We start from the raw sequence: 11,860 nt of genomic DNA on the forward strand, positions 1-11,860 counted from the left end.
CACATAGCTGATTAACAAAGTTGTGATAGTTTTAGGTGGAAAGAGAAAGGACACAGTCATATATATACACATATCCATTCTCCCCCAAACTCCCCTCCTGTTCAGGCTGCCACATAACATTGAGCAGAGTTCCATGTGCCATATAGTGGGTCCTTGTTGGTTATCCATTTTAAATAAAGAAGCATATATAGGTGACCATAAGTTCTCTACAGAAATTTTGGATAATTGTTTTTAAGGGTTTATTTACTAAGAATGATCATGTCATAAAAATAATAAAGTCAAATATGATAAGAACTACAAGTGGAAAATAATATAATAATGATTCTTTTTTCACTCTACATCTAGCCAACTAAAGCAAAATGACATAATTATAATTTTATTGATCCCAGAACTATTAACCTAAATTATCAATAGAAGACAGGAATTTTGATCACCAGTGAGTCATATTAACTATTCAAAAAACACCTGAATGTGGTGTACATTTCTTATTTAACATACAGGCTAAATGCCAAGGAGGAACCCAACACTACCATTTATCTATAAAATCTCAGCATTTTATGATTATAAGTGGCCTCATAAATGTTTTATTTCACAGGCTGATATAAGTTAACATCACTAGACCAATATTTGAAGCGTAGATAACAATATAATTCTGGTTGTTCTATGTTAGACTATACTGACCTGACAATGGATGGATCATCTAATATGTCTTACATTATGTTGAAATTCCCGAGAAGTTTCCTCAAGGCTGCTTTTATCTCCTTATTCCGGAAGCTATAGATAAAGGGATTGAAGAGTGGGGTCACCATAGCATAGAACAAAGTTGCAACTTTCTGCATCCTAGCAGAATGGCCAAGTCCTGGGCTCACATACATGACCATGAGAGAGCCATAGAACAGGGATACCACAGCCAAATGAGACCCACAGGTGGAGAAGGCTTTCTGTCTCCCAGTAGCTGAAGGCATACGCAACACAGCTGTTAGGACAAGACTGTAGGACCCAAGGATGAAGAGGAAGTTCCCAAAGATAACAATTGAGCTTAGACTGTAGCAAAGCAATTGGGTTTTGGGGGCAGAGACACATGCCAATGTAAACAGTGGCCCTGGGTCACACACAACATGGTCAATGATGTTTGGTCCACAGAAGGGCATCTGAGAAATGAGAACAATGGGGATCAGGAACCACAGAAATCCACAGACCCAGCAGATAAGGACCAGTTTGGTACAGAGATGCCCAGTCATGATATTAGGGTAGTGCAAGGGATGGCAGATAGCAAGGTACCGATCAAAAGCCATGATAGCCAAAAGTAAGCATTCAGTTGTTCCCAAGGAAAAAAAGAAATAAAATTGTAGGAAACATCCAACAAAGGAGATGGTTTTTTTATCTGAGAGGAAATTGACCAACATCTTGGGGACTGTAGAAGAGACATACCAGATCTCTAGAAAGGAGAAATTCCCCAGGAATATGTACATGGGGATGTGGAGTCGCTGGTCACACCATAAAGCACAAATAATGGCCCCATTCCCTGTTAAGGTCAGAGCATATACTGTAAGGAAGAGTGAGAAGAGGAGGCTCTGAATCTTCCACTCACAAGAAAAACCTAGGAGTATAAATTCTCTTACAAAAGCAAAGCTGGAATCTGGCTCAGAGATGTTCATTGGGTCAGTAACCTGCAAGTTCAAAAGACATGTATTTATCATTTAGAATTAGTTTCAAATGTGTTCTTGTTTGAGAATGAGGAGAAGATGCTTTTCCAAAAATTCATCAGTTAGGAAGAGAATATAGTTCGCTTGTTCTTGGCTATATACTCTGAGTTCTGGGCATAGTAGGTAGCTGGTGGCACAGAAACAAACTTTTGCCTGCTTCTGAATCTCTCCCTTACTTTGATAGAACTAGAGAACTTTAAACACGTTTTGTAAGCTTACTATTTTGGGGACAGAGATGATCTATGACAGTTTCTGTATAGCATGTAACACAAAGTTAACACCATAAATGTACTAGTTTTTTTTTTGTTTTTTTTTTACTAAACCCATCTTATGGTGAAATACTCAGCAGAGAAGGTTTTACAATTTACTCTCAGTTGAATATATTCCTCATCATATCATTAAAATGTGAAATATAAATGGACATATTTTACAGTAAGTTGGTAGTAACCATTTTAAAGGCAATACCTCTGTTTTCTGCAACATAAAAATATAAGAGCATAATGTTACTCACCGACACTGGCTTTGTAATGTTACAGTGATTCTCTAGAAATCAGTGGCTTTAAGTTTGCATTTAGTTTTTTACTTAAAATTTTGTAGGAGAAAAAGCTAGGTATGGGACTATATTTTGTAGTATTTTTTTCCACAAGTTTTTGGGATTGATTTTACTTATATGCTAGTTTAAAGTAAAACATTTCCACTATTCAAGAGAAGGCAAATGCTTTCTTTTGTCATAAGCAAATTTCTTTTTACTCTATATTCTCATGGAAAGGATGCCAGGTATCTGAGTTTTTTGAAATTTTTTTGTGTGTGGCAATATGCAGGGATGTGAGTCCTAAAAGTTATGAAGGCTTATATTTTCAGCACAAACACAAAATTTTCAAAAGTAATTTTCTCCCACTTATTTTCCACACCAGCGTTCTGAGAAGTCTTTCATAATGCTTTGGTAGAAGTTTGTGCATCTTTTAGTAATCTAAATCCTTTTAAAATCGCTCCAAATCAAGAGCATTAAGAAATCAATATAAGGAGATAGGGATGAAAGGGGATTGACGTAATGGTGTCAGGACTCTGCTGTGCTCGAAAGAAAGACCTGTAGTTTTGATGCTGACCAGATCTCTAAGGACCTGTTTAATAAATCATATCCTTCTGTCTCTAGCTGGATAAAGAGTTTATTGCTTCACAAAATTAAAATTTCACTTTCTTTATCACAGGTTCTCCTGAGGCGTGGCCTCTGTAGCTTTAGGGAAGTTCTCTTCCAAGCCAAAGTTTCTATATAAAGTTAAATTAGTCCACATTCTCTGAGGGATCAATAAAGAGAAGTAGCAACTTCTCTGAGGCCCCATTGTTTACAAATAACTTGCCCACCTGAAATATAGATTCCAAAAGTTTCCAAAAAACACAGTTTGTGGAGCAAAAAAGACAATATGTCAGCCAAAGTTCTGATAGGAATATTTCAAATATCATTGTGCATATTTTGGAGAATAGAGAGGGGATGTGCAGAGATCCCAATGAGACAAATGCTGAGATATAGTAACTGAAGGACACTGGTGATAAAAATTTGGAGAATTTAGAAGTATCTTTTAGAAGAGCAGTATGATAGAAGTCTTTAGATATGAGAGAAAAGAGTGAGAAGTATCAATATTTAAGCTTATTGACTAAAATACTTCAGAGGAATGTGTGACTTCCCAATTAACATATAAAAGCAAACTCTTTACACTGAAAGACTAAAGAGGAAAAAGATTACTTAGACTTTATTACCTCTTGGTGATACTAAGAAACCCCTAAAGCAGTGTTGATTTTATCATTTGCCTGCTTAAAATCCACCAGTGGTTTCCTCATTCAAAATTTTCCCAGTTCTCCACAAATAGACTTCAAATGACTTTCTTTCTTACCATTTCCTACTCTTTCTTTCAGAATAATTTTGGACAGCATTTCATTCTCTGAGGAGCTTTCAGTTTTTCATATTTGATTCTTTGTGGCCACTTTCTCTATATGGAATTCTCATTACCCCCCTCTATATCTGCAAATTGATGCTTTTGAGCTGTGGTGTTGGAGAAGACTCTTGAGAGTCCCTTGGACTGCAAGGAGATCAAACCAGTCAATCCTAAAGGAAATCAATCCTGAATATTCATTAGAAGGGCTGATGTTGAAGTTGAAACTCCAATACTTTGGCCACCTGATGTGAAGAGCCAACTCATTAGAAAAGACCCTGATGCTGGCTGGGAAAGACTGAGGGCAGGAGAAGTGGAAAACAGAGGACAAGATGGTTGGATGGCATCACTGATTCAATGGACATGAGTTTGAGCAAACTGCAGGAGATGGTGAAGGACAAGGAAGCCTGACATGGGGTCACAAAGAGTTGGATATAACTGAATGACTAAACAGAAGTATCTGCAAAATCCCATCTATCCTTCAAGGTCTAGTTCAAATGACATTTTCCCATAATAATTCTCCTTATTCCCCTAATGGAAGCACATTTTCCACCTCTGAATTTTTATTTCACCATTTGCATATCTTTCTTTTTACACTTTATAAGCTGCTTTATGTTTATTTGTTTGTGTACATATCTTTTCCCCACTCCCAGATTTTAAGATCGTAGACAAGAGGTATTATTCAAGTTTGAACTAAGTCAAAATGATAAAAATACATTGCACTTATCCACATTAAATATTTGCTGAATATATGGAATTCTTATTTTTTGTTATCTGAGTTTTATTATTTGTATTGGCTTCCCTGGTGGCTCAGTAGTAAAGAATCTGCCTGCCAGTGCAGGTAACATAGATTTGATCCCTGGGTCAGGAAGATCCCCTGGAGAAGGAAACCCCCTCCAGTATTGTTACCTGGGAAATCCCATAGACAGAGGAGCTTGGCAGGCTACAGTAGGACATGACTTAGTGACTAAACAACAAGCACAATTATTTGTAAAATCAACATCTGGTGCACCAAAGTAAAAAAAGAAGACAACTCCAAGGTGCCTGACAATATTATATTATATTCACAGATGGGAAAGAAATTCAGAGGGAAGGAGAGATGTATGTAGGTTACAACTCATTATGACAGACTTCTTAGGAAGCTCATTGAAGAAATGGCTTGAGATCACATATAAGTGATAACACACAGTATTTGCCTTTCTCTGTATGACTTATTTCATTACATATAATACATTTCAGTTCATCCATGTTGTTACAAGTGGCTGAATGTAATTATTTCATTGACTGAGTAATATTGTGTATATATCTACATTTGTATATATCTAGGTCACATCTTCTTTATCCATTCTTATACTGATGCATACTTAAATTGTTTCTGTATCTTGGGTACTGAAATAATTGTGCAATGAACATCAGGATGCATGTATCTTTTCTATTAAAGAGAGATTATCAAGGAACATAAAGGCTGATGGATATGTTCACTACCTTGATTGTGATGATGTTCATTGTTGAACACATATGTCAAACTTTATCAAATTGCACACTTTAAGTATGTGCTGTTTGTTATATATTAATTACACCACAATAAAATTATTTAAAAGAACTAAAAGATCAAATTAAATATATTTTATGCTAATATCAGTGTTCTTTTGAAGATATTATAATAATTTGACATCCAGTGCATAACTGTCAGGACCTGAAGTAATCACAGATAATGTTGAAACAAATTAGTCAGGTGACCAACATTCCCTGTCTATTTAGAAAACATTAGGCATGCATTAGAGCATGCCACCCATATCAAGGTTTTCTGTTGGTGGTCATATATCACAGTGGTCAAGATATGATTTCTCTTGGAACTGGAACTATTAATAAAACCTTAATTGTATCTGATGATTTAGATTTAGTTAGAGACTAAGATTGCAGAAGACATCTGCCTAGTACTTATACATTAAATGAAAAATAATCTAAAACTTCGCTTTCTTGTCTCCCTGTTTTGATTCTCAGAATATGCAAAATTTATTGCTCTTAACAAGGAAGTTCCCAAGAGGTGTCCAATGAAAATTATTTTCATGATTCTTGTTCTGTCCAAAACGGAGAATAGGAAAATTTCACTCAAGGGATTCCTTCCAGTGGTAAATATGTGTCAGGCTGAGGGGAAGTTCTTGCAGAGATACTGACTCTACCCAATAATGGAGATTATCTCAAGCATATATTAGAAGAGAAGAGTAAAAAGTAATCTGGTCTTACAGAAAATTGTGTATGGTAAGTTATCTCATATTCTCTGGGACTCTCTTCTTTAAAAGAATTTTAAAAATATATCTGTTTCTGTCTCATACATGCCTGTTATGCTTGGAACTGAGTATGGCTCATTTAACTTCTGAACTTTAAAGAGATCATTCATGGGTTTTCTCCTCGTATTCTATTCCTACTGGAATATCTGTGGTTACTTTAACAAATGTATGTATCATCATGATGCTGTGTCTCAGAGATGCTCTCAAGTCTGCTTGGGGAGATCACAGGGCTTTGACAGCTACTTGATTATGAACAACTTTCAGCTATCCTGGCTAAATGGCTCTTATCATTTAAGAAAATAAGTGTTTTATATCAGAGAGAGTATTGCATACTAAGACAAATTTTAGCATAGAGACAGAAGTGAAAAAAGTTATGTATCCTGTGAGAAGTGATATAAAATTCATTTATTATGGGATTAACAGGATTAAAATTAATAACTTGAGAAAAAAGAAAGGCAACTTTAGGTAGAAGAAGGAACTTGGAGTATCTCCCTGTGTACCTCTTCCATGTTTATATCAGGCAATCTATTAAATTCTCTGAGTCCAAGTTTCTCTTTGTAATATTATAAATGTTGAGAATCTCACAGCTTTAGGATTATCATGAAAAAAATTAATGGAAGGACATTGCATCCAGACTATGATGAAAAATATGTTGCTATATTTTAATACTCGAAAAGAGTGACTCAGTTTATCTCTTTTCCCTATTTTTTTCAATTTCACTAATCCTAACTGAAAAATTCAAAATTTTCAATTTCACCACCCCCTTTTGTGAAAATACACCTTAAGTTACAGAATTCCAAGGGTGCCTTAAAGGAATGTGTAACTACTTCTTGTCAGTCTTTTTAAAATATTAAATGCCTCCTGGATAAAAGCAGAATTGAAAGGTAAAAATGTTGTTAAGCTCGTGGAAAGCAAGAAGCAAGTCTGATAATTCACTTGCATCTACATCCCATAGGGTTGCTAAGCATCTACTTATTATTTTAGAGAAAATATAAGCAGTAGGTATTTTAGGATCAAACTGGGGTCTCCTGCATTGCAGGCAGATTCTTTACCAGCTGAGCTACCAGGGAAGCCCACAAAGAAAGGTTATCCCATGTATTTTGGTTACAGAAGGTGGTTGGCCATTCACTAAGATTTTTGCCAGTAAGTTTTGGAAACTGTAGAGCTTTAGGTTGCATTTTAATGAATTAAGAAGGGAAATAACTAATATTTATTAAACATGCACTATCAAAATTTTAATTGCTTTCAGTATATTTTCTGACTTGACTACAAGTCTATTAGATTGAGTGTTCTCTTTTTCACAGATGAGGAAATGGAAACAGAAATAAATTTAGCTCAAAGGCATAAGATCAATAAGTAACAGGGTTCAGACTAGATCTGACATTTTTAAAAAGTCCACGGTTATTCTATGAATTATCCCAAATATTGGACTGATATTGATCAAATAATATCTCTAATAACATTGTGAAATATTAGAAATTTCAAAACTGATGAAAAAATATGATTTCTTATTGATAAACTGTTCCCTTGCAATGTACATGTTCATCTTTTAGCAAATTTCTCTCTCACACACAGTTGAAATTCTACTTTTGCTACTCTCTGTCTTCCATGTCTCTTATTCCAATTGGTACAAAACTAATTATTGAAAACTAGTTTTGGAAAGATTTACCTTGACAAAAGTTAAGTTCAAGGTAAAGGTCAAATCATTCAAATTTCTAAGGAGACATAGGCCTTTTGGATATAATACCAGAATGTTTTTCTTTAGAAACTAAATAAATATTATGGAGGTTATGTTTATTTGTTAGTTGTGAAATTATTATCACATGTTCCTATTCTCACAGCAAATATGTGACTTACCTAATTCCTTTAAGAAATTCTTCTTTCTTTCCATCCTTTATCTATGCTTCTTAGTTCTCAGTATAAGGGAAGGGAAAACCAGTGCTCATGATGAGGTAATGGTTTTCATTTTTGCTCACCTGCTCTCCTTGGTACCACCCTTGAGATTTCAAAGGATAAAAGAAGATGCAACATATGTACAAATAAACTTATATATAAAAGAGAAATAGACCCACAGACATAGAAAATAAATTTTTGGTTATAAAAGGGGAAAGGGGTGGGATGGGATAAACTAGGAGTTTGGGATTAGCATATATGCTTTATTATATATAAATAGATAGCTAATAATGACCTACTGTATAGCACAGGGACCTATACTAAATATTTGAAATTACCTATAAAGGAAAGACTGAAAAATATGTGTGTGTGTGTGTGTGTGTGTGTGTGTGCATGTGTGTGTACAACTGAAACACTTGCCTGTACACCTAAAACTAACACAACGTTAGTTATTGTATTAGTTATTAGTTATATTTCAATAAAAAAATAAAATTAAAAAAAAAAGAGATGCAACAGTCTAAAAGTAAATAAGGTCTAGGTAAATAAATAAAATGGAAAGAGAGAGATATAACTACCTTTCCACCAGCCAGCTTGAGAGGAACTCTCAATTTACTTCAGGATGAATATAAACAATATCATTACTCCGTTTAGAGGTGATCTCTAAAGTTTTAACTTCACATCAGTCAGTACTAACAAAGACATACTTTGCTTACACATGTCTATAGCTTATTTTCACTTTAGAAAAGATACATTTAAAATTTTTATGGCAATATTTCAAATAATCCATTGGCATCATTGAAGGTAAATATTTTCTATTGATAAACTTGAGTTATAAAAAACCTCTGTTCAGTTCAGTTCAGTTCAGTTCAGTGCTCAGTCGTGTCCGACTCTTTGTGACCCCATGAATCGCAGCACGCCAGGCCTCCCTGTCCATCACCAACTCCTGGAGTTTACTCAAACTCATGTCCATTGAGTTGGTGATGCCATCCATCCATCTCATCCTCTGTCGTCCCCTTCTCCTCCTGCCCCCAATTCTTCCTAGTATCAGGGTCTTTTCCAATGAGTCAACTCTTTGCATGAGGTGGCCAAAGTATTGGAGTTTCAGCTTCAGCATCAGTCCTTCCAATGATCACCCAGGACTGATCTCCTTCAGGATGGACTGGTTGGATCTCCTTGCAGTCCAAGGGACTCCCACTCTGTTGAGAGGTCATTAAATCAGAATATGAGTCTGGGTTCCACCAAAGTGGAAACTTTGGTCAATCCCTCTCACATAACACTCCCCTGACAATTTTTTCCCTAATAGATTCAGTTTACTAAGTGAATTGCATTTAATTGTGATCCTAACTAATGGTGAATTATGTGCTTATTTTGCATTTGAATTATCATGCCATGGTATTTTTTTATATGGCCTTCTGTATAGCCTCTCTCCTAAAAAAGCTTGTTCCAACATATACTTGAAAAGTGAGGTGGAATTGTTAGTTGTTCAGTCACGTCTCACTCTGGGTGACCCCATGGACTGTAGCCTGCTAGGCCTCTCTGTCCATGGAATTCTCCAGGCAAGAATGCTGGAGTGGGTTTCCACTCCCTTCCCCAGCGGATCTTCATGACTCAGTGATGGAAACTGAGTCTCCTGCACTGCAGGCAGATTCTTTACTGAGCCACCTGGGAAGCCCATATTTTAGAGTAATAAACTAAAAACTTTTTTTTGTTTGTTTTTCTTTAGCTTTATTAACATATAATTGACATATAACATTATATAAGTTTAAAGTGTATAACATAATGATTAGAGATATATATAAATATATGCACATATATATAGTGAAATAATTACCACAATAAGTTTAGTTATTAGCCATCACCTCACATAGTTACTTTTTTTCTTGTGATGAGAATTTTTCAGATCTACTCTCTTAGCAGCTTTATTTGTTTATTTTTCATTTATTTTTATTAGTTGGAGGCTAATTACTTTACAATATTGTAGTGGTTTTTGCCATACATTGACATGAATCAGCCATGGATTTATATGTGTTCCCCATGCCTCTGGGTCTTCCCAGTGCACCAGCCCTATTTTTAAGTTCAACTGAAGCTTGAAGAAATCATTATGCTTAACACAGAGAAACTGTAATCTTGTGCCATGTCATTCGTTCTGGATTTCAGTATCTATTCACCATCATCTTCCTAAGCAGACTACTTAAATTTTAGTTATTAACTTATAACAGTTGTTGTTGGTCACCCATCCAGATTCTTTCCACTGGAGAAGCAGACTGAAGCTAGATTCTAGGTGGCCCAACAATCTTTTCTCAGCCTTTCATTTTGCTGTCCACCTTTCTCACTTCCTCATTGTGAAAGAAACCTCTCAATCATTCATAAGAATCCGATCTTGGAAAGCCAGTTTTAGGCATTTTACTTCTCTTGTGGGCACACTACACTGAGTATTTTACCAATATTTATCTTGCCAATTATACTTTTCACTTTCAGATATAGATGCTAAATTTCAATGAAATTTAAATTTCAGTGAGATAAATTTTAACCAAAGTCAAGAAAATAAGTACCCCTTCCCATCCTACTAACTGACAATCTATCTTTCTCTCTAGGTTATTTTAGAGGACATGCTGAGTAAAATGGATAAAAGAAATCTGTCTGTAGTGTCAGAATTCATGCTTCTGGGACTTTGCCGGTCATGGAATAAGCAAGTCTTACTCTTACTGATATTTTTTATGCTATATTTGATCATTGTATCTGGAAATATTGTCATCATGATCTTAATCATCACTGACTCCCATCTGCATTCTCCCATGTACTTCTTATTGGCCAACCTGTCCTTTGTTGATATGTGGCTTTCTTCAGTAACTACTCCTAAGATGATCACAGACTTTGTCAGAGAGAACAAGACTATTTCCTTTGGAGGCTGCATGTGCCAGATCCTCTTTGTGCATTTTGTTGGAGGGGGTGAGATGGTGCTATTGGTGGTAATGGCCTATGACCGCTATGTGGCCATCTGCAAGCCACTCCACTATTCAACCATAATGAACCTGCAAAAGTGCACTGGGCTTGTGGCAACTTCCTGGACCATTGGCTTTGTGCATGCCATGAGTCAAATGGTTGTGATTGTGCAATTGCCTTTCTGTGGCCCCAAGGAAATCGACAGCTTTTTCTGTGATATACCACTGGTAATCAAGCTTGCCTGCATAGATTCCTATAACTTGGGAATATTAATGAATGCTGACAGTGGGGTTCTGGCCATGACCTGCTTTATAGTGTTGTTGATATCCTACACATATATTCTTCTTACTGTTCACCGAAGCTCTAAAGCTGGTACCTCTAGGGCACTCTCTACCTGCACTGCCCACATCACAGTGGTGCTGCTGTTCTTTGGGCCCTGCATCTTCATCTATGTGTGGCCACTCAGCATCACCTGGGTGAACAAATTTCTTGCTGTGTTTTACTCTGTTATTACACCTCTCCTAAATCCAGCCATTTATACCCTGAGAAATAAAGAGATAAAAAATGCTCTGAAGAGATTCAGAAGCTACTACCTACATTCCAAGAGGCATATTAATGCCTAAAATCTCACAGGAAGCACTTCAAATTGACAACATATAGACCTTATAAAAGAGGTTGAAAATTCTAGGCATTCAATTTATATCTACATGTTATGTCTGTCTCCAAGTCCAGAAATAGGGTTAATATAATTCATGGAATTTCAACAACTTGTTAGTCAACCAGTAGAACACCATGAAATATTTATCTAAAATTCAAACACTAATAATCCCTCTTTGTGAGGGGATTATCTGATCAGTCTTCCTATGCCTTTAACTGAGCTTTAACTTTTTAAGTGAGAGTTTAAACTCTCATTTAAAGTTTAAGTCTTTAAATGAGAAGCTTAAATTCATCCAGCCAAGTCATACTTTCATCCTGATAGATAGCATCTGAATAAACCTCTCTTGAATTTTCTCCTAACTACATTTGGAAAATGTTTCTGTAATATTCACTCTTTCCCTCAAGCCTTTCACTTAACCTCTTGTCAAGAGGCAACTGAATT

At 35.8% G+C, this 11,860-nt stretch overlaps 2 protein-coding genes across 2 annotated transcripts; one reads left to right on the forward strand and one right to left on the reverse strand.

Annotated features, from left to right (window-relative positions):
• Nucleotides 1–684: 684 nt before the first annotated feature.
• On the reverse strand, nt 685–1,741 carry LOC122444056 (olfactory receptor 11H12-like). The gene has a single exon (XM_043472853.1). The coding sequence runs from the start codon at nt 1,698–1,700 to the stop codon at nt 711–713; it is 990 nt and encodes a 329-aa protein (XP_043328788.1). The 5' UTR covers nt 1,701–1,741; the 3' UTR covers nt 685–710.
• Nucleotides 1,742–10,436: 8,695 nt separating this feature from the next.
• Nucleotides 10,437–11,384, forward strand: LOC122444258 (olfactory receptor 4K14-like). The gene has a single exon (XM_043472995.1). It carries the CDS (start codon nt 10,440–10,442, stop codon nt 11,382–11,384), a length of 945 nt encoding a protein of 314 aa, XP_043328930.1. The 5' UTR covers nt 10,437–10,439.
• The last annotated feature ends 476 nt before the right edge of the window (nt 11,385–11,860 follow it).

Source organism: Cervus canadensis, chromosome 6, assembly GCF_019320065.1.
Source record: "Cervus canadensis isolate Bull #8, Minnesota chromosome 6, ASM1932006v1, whole genome shotgun sequence".
Lineage (NCBI taxonomy): Eukaryota > Metazoa > Chordata > Mammalia > Artiodactyla > Cervidae > Cervus > Cervus canadensis.

Coding starts and splice junctions, on each gene's coding strand:
- LOC122444056 (XM_043472853.1), bottom strand. CDS start 1,700: ATGATAAATACATGTCTTTTGAACTTGCAGGTTACTGACCCAATGAAC.
- LOC122444258 (XM_043472995.1), top strand. CDS start 10,440: ATGGATAAAAGAAATCTGTCTGTAGTGTCAGAATTCATGCTTCTGGGA.